Source organism: Talpa occidentalis, unplaced genomic scaffold, assembly GCF_014898055.3.
Source record: "Talpa occidentalis isolate TD23 unplaced genomic scaffold, MPIMG_talOcc4v2.1 talOcc4.5, whole genome shotgun sequence".
Classification (NCBI taxonomy): domain Eukaryota; kingdom Metazoa; phylum Chordata; class Mammalia; order Eulipotyphla; family Talpidae; genus Talpa; species Talpa occidentalis.
In genome coordinates, this window is record NW_023604861.1 from 85,188,352 (window position 1) to 85,208,378 (window position 20,027).

Genomic DNA, 20,027 nt, shown 5'->3' on the forward strand with positions numbered 1-20,027 from the left:
GTACTGTGGTAACAGCTTTCACTTTTAACTTAGATGATCCCATTCTTTAAATCTCTTGGATGGTTGCCATCTAATGTGGGAGGTTCATCTGCCTCTGTTGGACTAGGCTGTGCTTTTTCACATGTCTGATATTGTACAGTGATTCTGTCCAGTTTAGAGCAGTAGGAGCGGGGCTGCTCCTGTCATCTTTCCTAGTCACTACCAAGGTGGACTTTGCCTCTGAATTCTTCCTTTCCACTTTTCAGCTCTCCCCCCCACCCCACCTTGTTTTCAGTCATCAAATAGTCCCACTTTTCACAGGTGACTTCTCATAATAACACCAAGGAATCACATTGTTGGCATGAGGGCTCCTGGAAACAGCCTTGAGTCCTTGACTTTTTGTCTCCACTTGATCTTTGATATTTAGTCAGCTTTCCTCAATACCCTTTCTTTACTAGCTAACCATGCTGTTCTTTTATTCCACAGAGTAGTAGAGTACCTGCTATTTTGATCCTTAGATCATTTATCCTGGCTTTCAGTAATATATACTCAAAGCATGTCTAATTTTTTTTTCAATATATACTGTCAATTTTTAGTCTACCTAATGTTTTTAAATAACTTCCTTTTCTAAAGTTGAATATCTTTATGTATCACGTAATTGTGTCATGCCAGTGAGACGAGATTTATTACTTCACACACAATAATCACGGCCTGCTTGGCTTTGTCTCCTGTGGTGGACTAGCAAAGGCTTTTACTGAGACAGGCTAGTCTGGGAGATCCTAACCCCTCAACTTCCTTAGCCATTGCTTAGCCTCTTATTTAATACTCAAGAAACCTATCTCATGGCGATTACCTTCGATTGAGTTCTGAGTCACTGAAGGAAGAATCAGAGTGAGTAACTCCAACTGGAAGATCTTTTTCCTGGCAGGAAAATTAAAATATCAGATGTGGGGCAGTTTTGAGAACATCCTATTTCTCCAGTGCTTTTCTCACCCACTGTTATTGTCTAACCTCATGACCATCACTACTTAGGAGCGGTTATTGGGTCTCAAGGCTGGGTGCCTTCTGGCTCCGTTATTCCTTCATCCAAAGAGTTCATAGCCAGGCTAGGTGGATATGAGGCATGGGGAGGGCTAGGAAACAGTAAGCAAGGGTGATGGGGGTATATAGATGGGAAGGGGGATGAAGGTGGGAAACTCAAAAATTGAGGGTGATAGGAAGTCCTCAGGGGTTCTGAGGGGCTGGCTGCATTTTGAGTCTGGGTCTTTGAAGAAAGTGACAAGCCCTTTATTAGGAACACCAAGGTTGGAATCTTTCAGACTACTGGACAGGTATGACTGGATGACTGTCCAATAGGAAGCTGAGGCTGGGCTCTAATAAATGCCTGGTCCCTCCCAGGGAGACTTCCTTTAGCAGGTGGAAGAGGCCTGTGATTCACACATTATCAGCCCAACCACTGGTAACTAAACTACTTCTAATGTATAGTCCAAATGTGATGCTACCTATTTCTCTAAAAGGGACGATTCATTTCAGCATCCACTGAGAAGCTTGAGAGGCTCAGGGGTCATGTTTGGATCAATGTGGTCTGAAAGCATGCAGGAGAGGGCCAGGTGTTGCCACAGGCATCTGGGGGCACCAAGGGAAAAGGAATGTGGGGCTTTGCCTGAACTAACGTGAAGCTTGATTTGGGGTTTTCATCTGGCTGGAGTCCCAATCCTCATGGCCCAGTTTCTACAAACTGCTTAGCATAAGAGTCCTTAGCAAGTAAGACCCTTAGATTGAAAGACCATTGAGTTAAAGATGAAAGTTCCTCCAGGGAGAGGTGGAGGTAAGTAGGAAGGGAGAAACACCATGTATTTTACTTACTGGCAATGCAGTGGATACCATTTTGGGGATCTGATTGGACACTTTCCATGGGAATCTTTATAACTGAGGGAGGAGGGAACTGGGGCTGGAGAAAAACAGTGGGAAAAACTGATAAACATGACCAATACAACAGTGTTGGCTTTCTTGTCAAGATGGAAATTACATTCATCCAGTGTGTAAACCACCATCCTCTCCACATCCAGACTGAACACTTCAGGGTGCTGCAAATATGTTAGGGTCCACTGAGGGGGGAGTCATAGACAGGACATTCCTCTTCCATAAATGTTACTCATCAGAACAATTTCAACTGTCATGGTAAACACTCTCCTGGGAATGAACCTCACACGACAGCTGTGTAAAGACATATGTGAAATGAACCCATGTAAATTCAGTCCTATTTTTCCATTGAATATATCACAATCCAGAGATGCTTTTCCTCAAGCCTGAAATAGTGCCTGGCACATGGTAGCCACTGAAATATTTATTTATTGAGTCAATAAAACAATAACTTGTCTTTAAAAAGCATTTAAATTTTCAGTTTCTTGTATATCAGGACCTACCTTGGCAAATCACCTATGACATACAAGCAAATGGATATGAATCTCTTCTCTCCCTGGAAGAGGACAGTGATTAGGACCAGGGGAGTTGTGGTCTATGGCTACCAACAGAAGATGGCTTAATTACCACCAATAAATCAGCAAGGATTTGCTTAAAAATAGTTTGATGTGCAAAAGGCAAGATTACTAGGTGAAGGGCGGTGTAGGGATGTGGATTCAGGTCAAATTAGAAGAATGGGAGCCAGGTGTGGTGTTAGGAGATGGCACAGGCAGCTTAGTATATTAAACATGATCAGGTTCAGTCAGCAAAGGTTTTCTTAGCTCCCTCTTGGACAGTAAGCTATGTGTCCATCTTGGATGCATCACTTCTCTTTGGAGGGACAGTTTCATCATCTGCAACAAACACTTGAGCTAGGCAATCTCTCTACCCAATCTTTTGTTATTTACTGTAAGCTCTGGACTGACTTCTAGTCTGTTGGCTCCGTGAGTATTTGGGGGTGGGGTGGGGAGGAAGCATGCAAAAAGAGGGGTAGATGGCACTGTCAGGCGGCCCCCAGGCATCAGGGAAAGATAGCCACTCCCATGTGAAAACATGCCTTTCTCCCCACCTTCCTCCCTAATCCCCTGAGGGAAGGACCAAGAAAACCTTGTCCCCAGTCTTCTGACATGTCCAGGAGTCCAGTTTTCTGATGAGCCCTAATAAGCCCCTCCCCTGAGGTCTGCTCCATTCTACGGAGGTCAGTCCACCTCATCTCCATGGTGGAGCAGGTTTCATCAGTGAACTGCATGCTGTTAATAATGACTCTGAGAGCCCAAAGAATGGGAGAGTTGGAGATTGAGGGCCCAACCCAGGGCTGAGCACCTGAGAAGCCACCCCCTGCCTGGCCCCGGGAGAAGTGGGGGGGAGGTCAAGGCTCAATCTCTTCCCTAGTTCCAGGTCTCATTCTCCCCACCTCCTCGTCACTGTCCTCCTGTGCCCCTCTCCTTCTTTTCTTCTTTTTATCTGTTTCCTTTTTCTCCTTCTCTGGGAGGACGTTGTCAATCCAGGCCAGATCATGCTGGGAGAAGACGAGATCCAGAAGTCTGCGGACGATGATGAGGCCCAGGATCTGTGGTAGGAGTCAGAAAAAATTGTGGGCTCAGTGCCCCATATTTGGGCGCAGTTTTTTCTCCCTGTCAGCTGTATTCAGGAACTTGTCTTTGGAGCCACCGCAAAGCTCCCCAAACCATTACCAGTAGCCCCCATTGTGGTTCTTCTCATCTAACTCTCCTCGGTTGAGTGACACTACTTATCAGTGACTCCAGTGACCGTTTGTGACAGCTGAGGTGGGAAGCCAGGGCAGAGGCATGGGCCAGAGAGCTAGTTCTTTAAATGAGTGGTTCTCAGACTTGAACTTGCATCACACATCACCTGGAGGGCTTGTGAACATGCCACTGGGTGTCTCCCCAGAGTTTCTGATTCAGAGGATCTGGAGTACAGCCTGAGAATTTGCATCTCCAACAAAGTTTCCCAGGAGATGCTGCTGCTGCTGGTTTAGGGATTACACTTTGAGGTCCACTGTCCCTGTGCCCTCATTTCTGAGAGCTGCCAATCTGTCTGTTAAAGCTAAATAAAGTCTAGAAAGCTTTGTGTTCAGGATAAACAAAGGGAAAACATGCTCTTTGGGGAAGATTAAACATTGACCTCTCAATAAACCCAGTGAACTCAGGGTGGCCAGTTATAAGTATAGTCCTTTTGCCAAGAACTGTCCATTAAATGAGGTAGAAAGAAAGAAAACTGTCTAGCTGGATTTAACAGTGGTTCCTTGCTGACCCTGCTCCTTGGGAGCAAGCAGACTCAGGAGTTGGACAGACTGGTTTTTTTAAATCCTGGCTCTGAAAACAAATTAGTGGTTGCTAGGGAGAGGGGTAGAGAGAGGCATTGTCTACATAGGGACAGCATGAGGGAATTTTAGGACTTGGGTGGTAGAATCACTACTCTGCGCATCTGTCGAAACTCAGAGCCACAGAGTGAATTTTACCACATGCAAACTTAAAAAAACATTCAGTGGGGGAGGGTACAGACCACTAGTTGTGTCACTCGGGTCACTCATACGGGCTTTCTGAGCCTCAGCTTCCTGTACAATGGAGTTACTAGTAGTCCTTTAGGGCTTGCGTGGGCTAAAATGAAACAGTATGCCATACCTGCTCATTGTTACTATCATTATCTTTACTCATCACCTCTGAACCCTCACCAGGAGGAAATTTTTTGGGAGGATCCATTTTCCTTACCACAAATACAAATACCTGGAGTTCTCTAACAGATTCTGATTTGGGGTAGGGCCAGACATGCACAGCTTTATGAAGTTCCCAAGTGGCTCCAGTGAGCAGTCAGGATGGAGAACCCTTGGCTTGGACCCACCCCCAGGAACACACATGTCAAGTTCTACCTCACTATGGCCCCTGATCTGGCTCCTGTAAATTTTGAGTCCATCCAGGGCTTGCTCCAAGCATTAGGCCAGGGCCTCAATCCCCCAGAAGGGCCTCGCGACTTCTTCCCTTTGGTGGAGTTATTGAGTGGCCTAATACAACAAGTTGTCGGCTGCTTTTCATTTTTATTTTGAAATAATTTCAAACTTACACAAAATTTGCAAGAATACTCAGAGAACTCCCATGTGCTTCCCCCAACTTCACTGAATGTCATGTTAATGACAATGGACTTCGAAATTATTAAATTTCTGATTCTAGTGCCCCCATATCCCTACCTCCCCCTCCAATTAATCTTCAAATTCAGTTATTTTAAATGATGAATGAGTTATATTTAGTACAAAACTACTTCTGCATTCTGAATTTTGGCTGTGGGGAACTCTGTCTCCTTTTTGAATTTGCCCAACTTCTCCATCCCTCCACAGAGTGGGGAGCGGGGTGACTTGCATTCTTACTGAGCTGCAGGGACCCGAGCTGGGTGGAGGTAGGCTCCTGGGCTGACACTGCAGCATACTCCCTCTCTTCCCCGCCACTGTCCAGACCTTTCAGCTCCCTCCTCTTCATTTCCCCTGCTTCATTTGTCTAGACTCACAAATGTGTTCTGTGCCTGCCTCTGTGGCCCCAAGAGAATCAGGCTACCGGTGAGAAGGTGAAGTGGACTTCTCATGGATATTTGCCCAGGATGAATCCACCCCAGTAGGAGGAGGAACCTGGCCCACCATACCATGACTGGAAAGATGATGGCAGCCATTGTGGATTTGAGGATCCAGAGCACTGCCAGGCAGAGTATCTGCACCAGGGTGAAGAGGTGGATCCGGCGAAGGGGCACATGTCGGAGGAAGGCATGATCCGGCTGGTGCTTGGCAGGCATCAGAAAGAGCTTGCAGCGTTCCCAGAACTAGTAAGGATAGCACAGCGCTCAGCCAGGTGAATAGACCTGGGTGACCCTGCTGGGGACTTGGGACTGGGGGCGGGGATGCTATGGTGGGGTCTCATAGAAGGGAACCCCTGGCTACACTTTAAGGATGCATAGAAGGGAAACTGGAGGACATACAGCAGGATCTTAGGGCAGGAGGCCTGAGCCCTGTGTGACAGGTACAGGCCTGCAGCTGGCTGCAGATGAATATTGTCCATATTCAAGGCAAAGGCAAAGTAATTGCAACACAAACTATCTAAGACACCCTGTGTATTATGGTAAGTGAAGAGCAAAACAAAACAAAATGCTTTTTTCAGCTGGTGGAGTTAGAGAGATATAGGGAAATGCTCATTGGAATAAGCCCAATCTAAGTTTTTAATTCAGAGCCTCAGTTTCCTTATCTGTAAAATGGGTATCAGAGGACCTACTTATACAGATTAATTTATGTAGCACCCATAAAGTACCTGGTATAGCTATTTTACTTAACACACAGTAAACAGTCCTATCATTATTACCAGTATCCTTTCATTGAACTGGGAAAGCAGACACTTGGATTTTGGTGACATGAACCCGTACATGCTGACATGAACCCACAGGGCTGACTGTCATGTCAGCCCAGGGAGGGGAGAGCCTTACAGCCTTACAGACTTACCTGGATGCCATTCAGTGAGGCTACACCCATGTAGAGAAAGACACCATACAGTACTGGCAGGGGTATGAACTGAAATGAGAGAAAGAGAGAGAGAGAGCTTTGGAGTGGGCCTATGCTGTGGCACGCTGTGGGCCACCCTGTTCTGGGTGAAGTGTCTGCCAAACCACAAAGGCAACCCAGGCTGCCTAGGCTTTCCTTAAGCAGTGAAGGAGCTGGATGGCTGGAGGAATTGAGGATCCAAGAGCAGATCTGGGAACTAGAGTGTTAGTGGGGTGGAAGATGAGGGTCATTGGGGTTTTCCTGCCCCCTTCTATAGCCAGATGGCTATCCCAGCATGCAGCTCTTCTCCCAGTCTGGCCTCCCTGTGGGCCCTTTAGAACTCATGTGGTTTGACTAGAGACATACACCTTTTGGAACATGGGTAAGATACATAGAAAGACTCTTGCTGGGGCCTCCCTGGTGGCACAAGGAGTCTCAGCACTATGAAGCTCTTGGCAACCACTGCAGCACGAGTTTGATCCCTGGCCAGGGAGCTGACCCACATGGTACAGCAGACCTTACCTGGCTTGCCCGCTGCTCCCCTCAGCAGTATATTTTAGTCCACTTGTTCTGTTCCCCACTCTGTCTCTGGTGACTCCTCTCACCCGCCCCCCCCACCTCTGGCCTATACCCCAGTTCTTGTATGCATAAATAAATAAATCTTTAAAACAAAAGCAAAACAAAAAAAAGACTCCTGCTTATTCCTGCTGGCCTCTTCCCACCCCCAGCCCCAGCTGTATTGCTCAGACACATTTAGTGAGTTGACCTATATCAGCAGGGAGTACCTGCTGATTTAAAGAAACCATGGATCACAGTCAGATTTTAAAATGCAAAGCAAGGGGTTAAGTCTCAGCACTATGAAGCTATCAGCAGTCACTGCAGCAGGAGTTTGATCCCAGCCAGGGAGGGAACCCAGAGGGCACAGTAGACCTCTCCTGTCTCACCTGCTGCTCCCCTCAGTAGTGTATTTCAGTAGATATGCTTGTTCTGCTCCTTATCCTCTCCAGCCCCACACCTCTGTCCTGCACCCCAGCTCTTGTATGCATAAATAAGTAAAATATTTTTTTAAAAAAAGCAAAACAAAAGTGTATAAGCTAAATACCATGAATAACCAACTAACCACAAATGGTTAATCTTTCCAAATATCACCTGAAGTTTGTTTGCTTTTTCAACAATGCGATCACATCATTCTTTCTGTTCCACAATCATCATTATACTCTTTAGAAGGCTTGTAAGATAATTTCCCACTGTTTCTGTTTCTTTCATCCTCCCCTTTATCTGCACCAGTGGCTCTCCATTGCAAACAAGGCTGCTCTACCTTGCTTGCAGGTAGGGTTGTCCTGTTGGAATACTTGGAGAACACAAAGCACTTTGCCCAACTCTTATACACCATTTAAGAATGCCAACAAATTATACCAAGTAAATAATTCTCTTTTACAATAAATTAGTCTGTGTTCATATTGTAACACAAAACATGACTTGGTCCCATATGCTGTAAATGCAACCAAAACACTGGAACTAGGAAAGAAATATGGGGTCATTGCACCATTCCATTTGTACCTGGCTTATGAGATTTTTGCCTAATTATGAAACAAGTTAAAATTTCAGTGATCAGCGCTATCGAAATCATCCTCAACTATGGGAACAATTGACAGAGAAATAAACTTTAAAAAATTTAGCCAGAATTTGTAATACCAGATTTAAGCTGGCATATAGCTTCCCTTTTGCCCTAATGGATGTAAAAACCACATCACAAAGGAGAATTCACACTAAGTCTTAGGCATCTGTAGTTACCAGTGACTGATTATCAAGTCTCCTCACTATCAAGCCTAGGAAATTGTCTTCAGTTCTGTCATTTGCAGGCTTAAGCAGTTTCCTCAGCAAATCCCAAAGTCCTATCATAGCACAGTCTGAGCAGTGATGGGCTTTGATCTATAATTCTCAATTGGCACAAATCTTCCTTGGATCCTCAAGAAAACGCCCTTTTCAGAATACTAATGACACAGTAAAGTGACAAAAGGTGCCTCTAGCATCAGCTTTATACTAAGAGTTTGAGCAGTCAACACGATCACAGTGCCAGAAACATAAAGACACCACAACCTTCCTATGTTATTGGAGGCTGAGACTTGAGAATAACAGGGGACCCAGAGGAGGATCTTCTGATGTGGTCAGGAATTCCTCTGAAGCAGAATACAGAAACCCGTAGTCCTGAAGAGCCATGGTAAGGTTTAATCTGCAGACCTGAATGTACAAATCATTTATCCCCCAGTGCCTTCCTCATTTGGCAAAATAACCAAAGATTTGCTAGTTGGTGATGGAAGAACAGAAGATTTTCACCGATCCTCTAACAATAAATATTACTGTGTAATGTTAATATAACCACTCATTGATAGAGCTTGCAAGAGAGGGGGAGGGGAAAAGAGAAGAGGGAGCAAAGGAAGGGAGGGAGAGCACACTTTGTCACTCAAAGTGTGGTTCTATGGACCAACAAGGTGCCACCTGTGAGTTAATTAAACAGCAAGAATTATGGGTCCCACCCAGACCTACTGAATCAGTATCTTCAATTAACAAGATTCCCAAGTGATTTGTGTACACATTAAAATCTTGACTTTGGTATGTGTGAATGAAGCATATACACCAAACAAGGTGTGAAGCTGTAATCCTGAAATTATGTAGCTTTGTAAATGAGGGATAAATCAACAAAATTTGGTTAAAATGTTTGAGAAAAATTAGAACAGAACCTCTGGAAAAACTGATGCAAAATCATGGCAGATTTTCTTCTACTTTTGGTCTGCCTGGAACTTTTTCCATATGGTATAAAAAGCAAGTGTAGTATTCTATTATCATGTGTCTTAGGGATTTATTTGTTTTTTTTTTTTAAATCAACCAGGCTAGCTGGGACTAGACTCCCTAGACTCTATCAACGGAGAAGTAACATTTACAAAATGCTTTTGGATATTCAAATTACAGATTAAAAAAATGCTTAAGAGCTGGTATTTTCTAAGTGCTTCCATTTATATCAGAAGCATTAAGGTAACCCAGGGCCAAGTACTATTCTTGCAAATGATTCTTTTATATACTGGCCAGTGCTTATTAATAAAAACAAGTAAATACATAAAATAATTACTGGCAGTAGGTTATAATTGTTCGTTTAAAAATAATATTGAAATATGGGACTTGTTGCCAGTTAGGTAATTTCTATTAGTTTTTTTTTTTGTTTTGATTTGAAACCTGAAAATGGAGTAAAACTAAAACTTGACTATTTAAAATGTTGGCAAGAAATCAAGATTTAAATCTGTATTTGTACCCCAAAATTGATCATAACACCTACTAAATCTCAGCCATCTTATGCTTGAAAAAGAGTTGTTGGCATTTTGTAAATGTTAGCACTTTCCTCCCTGTGTCAGAAGATCATATTCATGAATCCTGCTGGTATTGCGTGGTATCTGAGAAAATATCAAATAGTGCTCAGACTTGAGTTCTTGCTAAATTTGAAAAATAAAGTACTATGAAATTGTATGAAAGTACAATTGTAGATTGTGTACAAAATGCGGATTTTGGGGAAAAATATTTTCTCTTCATTTCAAAATATTCTTTACTAATGGCTTTGAAAAAAGCAGCTTCCTTTTGAGGGTGACTAAAATTGGAGAAATTGTGAGAAAACTTAAAAATCTAAGCAGCAGCAGGTTAGTTTTAATTATACAGCTTCTGTTCATATTAAGTTGGGTTTTTCTTTTTTGTCTGTTTTACCTCAATTTGAACCAATAAATTTGCCTGCATGCTGGACATGCTTCAGTACACATGAATAGCCTATTAAGACGTCTCATAGGCTTTAGGAACATGGATGTCAGAGTCACCTGAGAATTCTAAAGTGTCTAAATCATGTTCTTATAAATCCCCCCACCATTTGAGCACTAGGCTTGTTAAAGGACACACATGGACCTACTACCTATTACTTTCAGGTAGATGGATTGACACCTGGTCTTTGGTCATGATTTTTTTTTTTTTAAACTGCTGTGTTTTGCTTTTTTTTTTTTTTTTTAAAAAAAAGATTTATTTATTTATTTATACAAGCACTGGGTACAGTCAAAGCGCGGGAGGGTGAGAGAGAGAATTCACCAGAGCCAGAGTGGGGAGCAGAGCAGGCAGAAGGACCGAAGTACACTGCTGAGGGGAGCAGCGGGCGGCAGGAGAGGTCTGCGCGCCATGCGGGACCCATGCGGGACCCTCCTCTGGTGGCCGGGAGCAGCCGGGGAACGAACCCGCGCCGCAGAGGCTGCGGGCAGCTTCGCAACCCAGCGCTCAACCGCTGCGCCACCGGAGAGGCCGTTTGATCATGATTTTTAATATATGAGGGAAGAAAAAAAGAAAAAATGTAGTCAGACTCTTTAAATAAAACAATGAAAGAACATTTGTCATTTTTCCCATGAATGTAGAATTTGTTTTTAATCTCATAATCTGCTAGCAAACATGGTGTATTGAGATATATAGATATCTATATAAAGCATAACTTTAAAATTCCATTTTATAATTTTCCTGTTTCAAGATTAAATAATGCATTTAATAATGTTGGGGTGGGGAAGAATTACTTAATTGAAGTTGTCAGATATGAGTCCCTGAGAAATTAAAAAATTTTCTGTTTTAAATGAGATCTGGTTTTTAGCTCTTGAAAACCAACTGTCACTTAAACTTCCAGTAATGATTAGGATTCTCTTCTTTTTATTTTATTTTTTTTTATTTTTTTTTTTTTTATAGAGGCATGCTTTATTTATTTGTTTGCTGGTTTGTTTGTTTTGTTTATACATGCACTGGGTACAGTCAGAAGCGCGGGAGGGTGAGAGAATTCACCAGAGCCAGAGCGGGGAGCAGAGCAGGCAGAAGGACCGAAGTACACTGATGAGGGGAGCAGCGGGCGGCAGGAGAAGTCTGCACGCCATGTGGGACCCTCCTCCGGTGGCCGGGGAGCAGCCGGGGATCGAACCGGCGCCGCAGAGGCCGCGGGCAGCTTCGCAACCCAGCGCTCAACCGCTGCGCCACCGGGGAGGCCCGATTCTCTTCTTTTTAAATCAGAATTGCCAATGCCTTGAGAAGGTCCTACATTTAAACCTTTTTTCTTTAAAATGTGGTATTGGATGTTAACCTGCATAGTTCTGAGCACTCAACAATATCTGGAAAGTATTTTGAAAGATAATGGAAAAGTTAAACATTCTAAATTTAACACGAATATATTTCTTTTGATTCAGAAAATAAAATCAGAATTTTCAAAGTAAAAAAAAAAACTGATGCAAAATCATCTATAGTTAATACACAATATAGAAACATTAATAAAAATGAAACCACTAGTACTGGAATCCAATTTATACCTTCTAAAATCTGTAGCACAAGAGAGCATTCTCTGATTGCTACATAAATAAGAATTAAAGATTCAAACTAAACTCTGGTCTTGGATAGACAGCTCTCTGATGTGAGTTCTCTGTGAGTCTAGCATTCAGCTATGACTAATTTGACTAATTTGACTAATTTGACAGTCATGGACAGACTTAGAGTGGAAAAAAAATAAATGAGTTTTATGGGAAAATTTCTTGATTGGAAATGTTAAATAATAAAAATTCAACCAATTTTAAAGATCTAATTGGGTTTATTAAATGATTCATAAATCAGGCAACATTCCATGTAGCAAGCAGAAAGGTGCTCCACAGAGCTGTACAAAATGTAGGGTTTTATAGGCAAAAAAGAGGACAAGATAAGGAAGAGGGAATTATTACAGGCTTAGGTAACTCACTTATGGGGAGTAGAAAAAATCTTGGGGAAAGGAAAAAGCCTGTGGAGCAAATTATCTTTATCATCTTCCTTTGGGGAATAGACAAGATTACCTCGGCGCTGACCAATAATTTCCATATTGATTCCTGGGTAAGGCTGAACTGCAGTTAGGTTAGGTATTAAGTCTTGGTGGGTCGAACACAAGGCTCTTCATTTTGGACCTGTCACTTTCTTCTTTAACAGAAATAAAACCTGGGGCTAAATCTAGGAACTTAGATCTGGACTAAGTTTTATTTTTCTTGAACTGTTTATGCCAAATATATTTTTTGGGGGAAGGGTTATAAGTGGTATCTATTTATTTATTTATTGGATAATTTATTTATTTTTTTATTTTTATATTCCCCATACAATTGCAACCCCCTTATTTTGACCCCAATCCCTCCTTTCCCTGTCCCTCTATAGTGTGTCTCTGGTTCATAGTTGTTTGTTGATTTTGATTTTTTCTTTCTTATAGTTATTCTTTTTCCTGGTCCCTTATTTAGGTTTTCTAGACTCCTGCTATGAGTGAGACCATCCTGTACTTTTCTTTTTCTTTCTGGCTTATTTCGCTGAACATGATCCCTTCCAGCTCCATCCATGTTGCTGCAAATTGCACGTGTTTATTGCACGTGTTTTTTGATTGCTGAGTAATATTCCATGGTATATATGTACCACATCTTCTTGATCCAGTCATCTATTTTTGGGCATTTGGGTTGTTTCCAAAGCTTAGCTATTGTAAATAGTGCTGCTATAAACATAGGGGTGCAGGTGCTCTTTGGAATTAATGTTTCTGTGTCAAAAAATGGGCAGAAGAGCTAATAAGAAACTTCTCCAAAGAAGAAATGCAAATGGCCAACAGGCATATGAAAAAATGTTCAACATCTCTTGTAATCAGGGAAATGCAAATCAAAACTACAATGAGATACCATATCACACCAGTGAGAATGGCACATATTAAAAAAACTAGCAACAACAAATGTTGGGGAGGATGTGGAGAAAAAGGAACTCTCCTGCACTGCTGGTGGGAGTGCAAACTGGTCCAACCACTATGGAAAGCTGTGTGGAGATTCCTCAACCTACTAAAGATAGAGCTTCCATATGATCCAGCAATTCCACTCCTAGGTATTTACCCAAATATCTTTTCTTTAACCTAAAATCAATCTATTATTTAGTCCTGGTGTCAGTGAGAATGCTTTAATCACTTAACTTTAATAATTTTGAAAGTCTATACAATTAAATCAGAGGTCCTAAATCTTATGATCAGTAGAAAGCTAAATAGGTCTTCTCAGTTATTAAATTTAACAAATAGATTAATTGTTGTTTTAAAATATTACATTTTTCCATGCTTATTGTAAAAGAACAAGAGCATACAGGCAGATTTTTAAAATCCTCTTGTGATGGAGTACAAAGACAACATCAGATCACTTGGCAGATGTGGCCTATGAAAATGTCCATGATGGCCAGAGTAATACTTAACATTTCCCCACATCTGGTATCTTACCCTATTTATAGAGGAGTCCACTTATCTTTAGACGATAAAAAATGATACAAAAACATAGTCCATATCTTGGAAAAGTTACAACATTTGAGACAAAAATTACAATAGGAAGGACTTTCCATTACTGTTTAAAATATTTAATATTACATATTAAACATATCATCCAAGAATAAGCAGTGTGACTATACATCATTTAGACCACTAAAGGTTTTGGCCATGTCAAATCTTATGCACAGACCTATACTCTGTGGGCATACTATTTATATTAAGTAGACAATATTCGTGTAAAACCAAACATGTACTCAAATCATATATGTCAAACCTATGAAGGCAAAAGCAGAGAAAATTTATACCAAATAAATGTGTCCATAAGATAATTGGTCATATTGTAAATGGAACAAAATGACAGAGGGAAACTACTAAATTTTCTGACCGTTTTATGTTCTACTCAATATGAATAAGAGTTGACATGAAATGACTAAATCTCTGAGCATACGCAATAGCTGGGGCAGCATGTCTGGAGTTGCCTGAGGTCCATTTCTCTCACATGTCCCTGCATCTGCCATCTGCAAAATGCTTATGGGATCTTTGAGCCCATGAAGTAGGATGTTCTTAAATTTGAGCTTTTTTTATGCAGATGCTTTTCTGTAAAACAGATTCCAGAGTGAAAAGCACTATGGCTCTTTGGATCCCTCGCCACAAACATAGATATTCCCTGGCCATTTAAATAAAATGCCTGCCTGCCTGTATGCAATCTGATGGAGTGACATGTTTCCACACCTCCTGAAAAAGATATTCCATTTCAAGCCTCCTGCTTGGCTGTGCCTATCATCTACTCTCAAGCCAGATCAACTAACATCAGAGTTGTTTAGTCTTTGCTTTTTTACAAGGTTATCCATAAACAAGGTGTTTTGAGATATTTAAACATCTGCAAAAATTTGACAAAACTACAAGTAAGTTTAATTCAAGAAAGGAGAGTCTTTTATAGACATTGATTAAGGGAAAGGGCCATTGACAGGTATTGAGGGTTAAATTTTATCCCCTCCCCCACAATCCCAATTCATATGATGAAATCCTAACCTCATCCAGTATCTCAGAATATAACTGAATTCAGAGATGGGCCTTTTAAGAGGTAATTAAGGTAAAAGAGACCTGTGGGTAGACTAAGCCTTATGGTGTCCTCGTAAGAGAAAGGGCTAGGGCACTGATGCATGCACACAGAGCAAAGGCCACGTGAGGACACAGGTTGAAAGTGGTTATCAGCAAGCCAAGGAGAGAGACTTTAGGACAAACCAAGCTTGTTGACATTATGATCATGGACTTCCAGCTTCCAGAACTGCATGTTGCTTAGGCCACCTGGTCTGTGGTACTTTGTAATGGCAGCCTGAGCAGACTAATACAACAGATGAGTGGCTGGAAATGGAGAAATGGAGAAACCTGAGCAGAAAGAGACCAGTCTGGGGGACACGTGCACTGACTATGCTTCCATTCTTCCAGTTGGTCTGGAGGGACACAAGAAAGAGAAGCTTCAAACTGTGTGGGAAGAAGTCACTTATGTACCCAAGACATTCAAGACAGAGCAACAGAAAACAGGGTATCTAGAACAGCACGGAAACCTCCCCATACAAGTTTTAAGCTTCAGAAAAGATGAGCGCAATGTCTCTATAGTGGGCCATAAACCACAAGCTGGGAACACAACCAGCTTGGAAAGCTCCTGATCTGAGCAAGGGTTGAATTTGACAGAACTTTCTGAGGGACCGGTATCCTCCAGAAAGGTGAGGGTGAGCCCTAGGAGGGACTGGAAAGAACACTGAGGATTGTCTGGTGCTGCTAATAAATATTATTCAGCAGCATTACAGAAAACAGTGGTGATGACAGTGAAATATCACTTTGGTCCACTTGGATCTTTCCTTTTTGGGGGCCATGTGGGGACCCTCTCCCCATGTCTGAGGCAGCAAGCTAGTCTAGTGCTCTGTCAGGTGGATGGGGCCCTGGCAGAGGGTACAGAGCCTCACCTTCAGGATGGGAGCCAGGAAGACGGAGATCCCTGTCAGGATGAAGACAATGGTGCCGGTCACTCTCTGTTCCCTGGCAGAGAAGAGGCCATGGTCAGGGGGGACTGTTAGATGCTCCATGACCATTCCAGCCCTGCAGTCCTCTGTGGGCACCTGAAGGTTGAGTCCAAGGCCCTTATGTCTGCCTTGCTGCCCCACTATGGACAGTAAACCTGCTGTTGATGCCTAGCTGACCCACACATGGGAAGAAAGGGCATTAGGGGGAGATTCAGGAGGTTGTCTAACTGTAGTGTCTAAAAGCTGGACTGACTTTGGATGAACCACTTACTGGTTCAGGTTAAGGCCCTGTCTTCAGCCTCAGTGGAATGGAAATAATAGCTATCTTGGAGATTGTTATAGGATGGCGTGGGATGTAAAGTGCTTATTATCCTTGCCTTTGATTATAAGAAGACCCTGTTTGTGAGGCATGATGAGTGAGGAGTTGGGGCCTGGCTGCTGGTAGGGTACACATGTTTACCTGAGTGCCAGACACAGTTATAACCCAGGTGGGAGCCTGAGCTCAGTGGCATATTCCTAAGACCCAGTTGGCTGGGGCTGAGTGGCCCTTGAGATGACCTGCCCTGACCAGAGAAACCTTGGTCGGAACAAACTGGGCCACCGAGGTGTTCCAGCAGCAGGGAGAAGCTCTTCTGCTAGCCACTCATAAGAATGCCAAAGTGTACTGTGGGTCCACTTAGAGGCCCTAAGAACTGGAAGATGTGCTTCCCATACCTGACACGGGGCACGAGAGGAATGGCCAGCAAAAGAACAGAACTAATAGGTCCTGGACCACAGCCCAGGGAATAGGAGAGGGCCTGGGTAGGCTTTTTAAAGGAATGGAGAATAACCAAGACCTGAACCCACAGAAGGGCTCTGGGGGACAGAGGGAGCAGGGGGTTTAGAAGAAGAGACAAAAGGACAGGTCAGAGGGGCTTGTGGGGCTCTTATGCAGCCTGACAGGTGAGTGTGTCTAGGAGGTGGTGGTGTGTGACTTGGGGTCTAGTAAGGAAAAGCACCACGTGGAACTGAATTTCTGCCACCCTCCCCCTGCCTTCAGGAATATCACTCCTGCCTCTGTGCTTCAGAGCAGAGAACGTGTCCCCCCAAAAAAAACCCTGCTTCCTCTCCCCCATTCTGACCACTCCTGCTCAAGTGATTCCCAGGACCCAGCCCCCACCTACCTGACTCCCAGGAACTGGGGTTGCTCCCCGGGGGCGCTGGTCTCTGTCTCCATCTTGAGACTGTCGATGTGGGCGATGGAGATGACTGTGGCAGCCACGTACCAGGGGAGCCCCATGAAGGAGCACAGGGCCATGAGGATGCCCACCCAGAACAGGTCCAGATGGTAGCCAGCAGCCTTCTGCAGTGGGTGGTGGGAAGGGAGAAGCTATCGAAGGAACCTATTCCTAACCAACTGGTGGGTTGTGGGGGAGACATAAATCTCCCCAAAGCAGCCATTTTGTGGAAGATTTAAGGGTTCCCATTGACTTTCTAAAGGGTACTCTCAGGGGGCCGTTGTCCTGGGGTGTTCACAAACCCCACAGGTGACTTTGGTTGTCACGGTGACTGAAAGCATCAACCAGGGAGGGGACGTGGGTGAGGGGGGAGAGCAGTGTTCAGGCTTGGAGAGGTCCTGGATTTGGGTCCCAGGGAAGGTGGCTTCCTACCAGTGGCCATTAGTATGTCTTTGGCTCCTTGACAAGGGATCCCAACAGGAAGCTAGACCAAGCCTAGGGTGGTTCATGTTGGGAAGGGGAAGAAGGTAGCATGAATCTCTTCAGACCCAGAGGCAAGGAGGGGAGTCGCAGGAACAAGGAGAGCTAAAGATACTCCTCTGACTCATGGTTCTTGGTCACATTGCCCTTTTAGATCTGCTAGATTCCCAAGTTTATTGTTGGAGGTGTAGAGTTGGAGGGTCACTTTGGGAGAAGCAAGGATCCTGTACCACTTGTCCACCCTTGGGGGTCCTGATACTGAGTAGTTACCCTGGCCCTGCTGGCCTTCTCCGAATCCGGAGGTCATATTTCCACCCACCCCCTTTTCAGAATTTCAGTTTTCAGGTCTTATATTTTGCTTCACAAATGGCCCAAAATTTTGAAGGATGCTCTGTCTCTCTCCTTCATCCCTCTGAGTTGGTAAGAAGAAAGAGGTAGTACCTGCTCCTAGCACCAGCCTTACCCTCAACTTGTTCTCCTTCCGGTTGACTATGACGGCTGTGATCTGCTGGTCCATGAAGATCAGGATGGTCACCAGCAGGGCGGGCAGGATGCTCGCCAGGTACACCCACCACGGGTTCTTTCCGAAGGGGGCCACGAACCAGCCCCGGTCAGGCCGAGTGGGCTGAGCGGAGTAAAGGGAGAGGGCCTTTCCTCTCTCCTGTGTCCCAGTACATGTGCAGTCTGACGCCCCCATGCTCCCTACTGTCCCCACTCCCTACTTCGAGAACTTTTCCCTTAAAGACATTAAGGCACCTGCAACTTTACTGAGACCACAGAAGAAGACAGACATGGGTGGGACATGGTGTCTGTGAAACTAAGGAGATCATTTATAGCAGCCACCCTGGGTTGGTTGAAAAATAGGGAGGTGAAGAGTCAAAGAGTGCTGGGAGACAGCTTCCAGATACTAACATGAGGCCCAACTGTCAAGAATAAAGAATTTGATGGGCCAGTGTCTGATGCTTCTGTATCTCCCCTGAGCTACCGTTCTGGGGAACATTGTGGGATTGTCTGTAAAACATCAAACATCAATTCAGGCTTGCATATTGAGAACTGAGAAGGGATTATTTATGTAGTAACTGAGCTGAAATTTATCTTTTACTTAAGGATAAAAGATACTTTAATCTTCAAGACCAACATGAGTTTCATGAGATGTGTTTAAGCTATTTAAGAGATCCTGAAATAATATCCCGAAGGTCAAACCTTCAAAGGCAGGGAAGGTCACTTCTAGACCCTGTACTCCCTAGCCCAGTTTAGATGGCTGGTGCTTCTTGTGCAGTAGCAGGGCACTCACTCTAGGCTGACAGGGAATTTCTGAAGTAGTGATTCTCTCTTGTTCTAATAATAGAGACTAAGCAAACAGGCTCTAAGGAGTGAGGCTTCCTGACACCACTTACTGGCCTTATGGTTTTGGGAAAGTCATTTTGCTTCTTTACTAAGATTGGATATATAATAAATCCAACCCATTGGGATTTCGGGATCACATGAGATAATGCATTCAATGTTCAGCCCAGTGCCCAGCAAAGGGGATACATGCATGTTAGTGACCAGCACTCCTGCTCTCTTCCTTTGTATTCAACATCATCTTCCATCAATATTAGCTGACCACACCTGAATTCACTGCATTGCTTAAGGTACTAGATAAAAATGGGCCCTTGAGAATCCAGTTTGAAGTAATTCTCAAACTTGAGCTTGCCCCAGAACCCTTGTTGGGCTTGTTAAAATGCAGACCATGAGGCCCTACCCCTAGGTTCTGATTACATGGTCTGGGGCGGGGATGAGAATACACAATTCTAATCAATTCCCAGGGATGATGTGGTGCTGCTCTGGGGACAACAATGAGAATCGCTCTTCTAAGGGATCATTTTCAGCAGATCCCAAGCTGGCCCGAATTGTAGACCCACAGGCCAGAGAACTGTAGAGCATCAAGTGGAAATCCAAGGGCTACAGCTGGGTTGCAGTGTGGATTCAAGTACCTCATCAATCTCCTGATTACACAGCAGGATTTCATGTGACTATGTCCCCACCCCAGCGTCGCAAAGGACTGTCCCCTGGGTGAGGAAGGGTGGAGAATGCAGAGAGAACCAACATGGTCACTTGTCTGAGAGGAGATGAAAGTTTGATCAGTGTGGAAGGGAAGGGATCTGCAACTGGTGGGTGGGGAGGTAGAGCTAATGCCCAGAGCAAACCTTGATGACACTGGGCACATGCAACTTGGGGGTTTCCAGGCCAAAACAGGCATCAATTCCACAGAACAGCAGGATGGAGAAGACAATGGAAAAGTCAGCTACCAGGGCCCGGACCTGCAGAAAAAATGAGTGAGTGAGTGAAGTGCCCGTCTAGGAGGACTCAGTTCTCAGGCATAGAGGAGAAAATGAAGAGCCTGAGTGAGCCCTGAGCCAGCAGATCTATGGTTAAATCCTGATTCTACCTTTGCTAGTTATGTGACGTTGGGCATCACATCATCTCTTGGAAGCTCAGTTTCC

The 20,027-nt window shown here is 43.9% G+C and overlaps 1 protein-coding gene across 5 annotated transcripts in view; it reads right to left on the reverse strand.

Moving 5' to 3' along the window:
* SLC4A5 (solute carrier family 4 member 5) overlaps positions 1–20,027 on the reverse strand; it is a 106,617-nt gene that overhangs the window by 2,797 nt on the left and 83,793 nt on the right. For 4 of the 5 annotated variants that reach the window (XM_037527661.2, XM_037527660.2, XM_054701744.1 and 1 more), the window contains 9 exons: positions 19,731–19,844; positions 18,005–18,166; positions 17,008–17,186; positions 15,788–15,860; positions 6,437–6,505; positions 5,593–5,766; positions 3,356–3,511; positions 1,846–1,930; positions 833–900 (listed from right to left, as the gene is read on the reverse strand). In XM_037527661.2, the coding sequence (XP_037383558.1) occupies positions 866–900; positions 1,846–1,930; positions 3,356–3,511; positions 5,593–5,766; positions 6,437–6,505; positions 15,788–15,860; positions 17,008–17,186; positions 18,005–18,166; positions 19,731–19,844 (1,047 nt within the window). In that variant the 3' untranslated portion in view covers positions 833–865. Of the gene's footprint in view, positions 1–832; positions 901–1,845; positions 1,931–3,355; positions 3,512–5,592; positions 5,767–6,436; positions 6,506–13,497; positions 15,275–15,787; positions 15,861–17,007; positions 17,187–18,004; positions 18,167–19,730; positions 19,845–20,027 lie in introns of those variants that run through there. The other variant, XM_037527662.2, reaches the window with a different exon arrangement.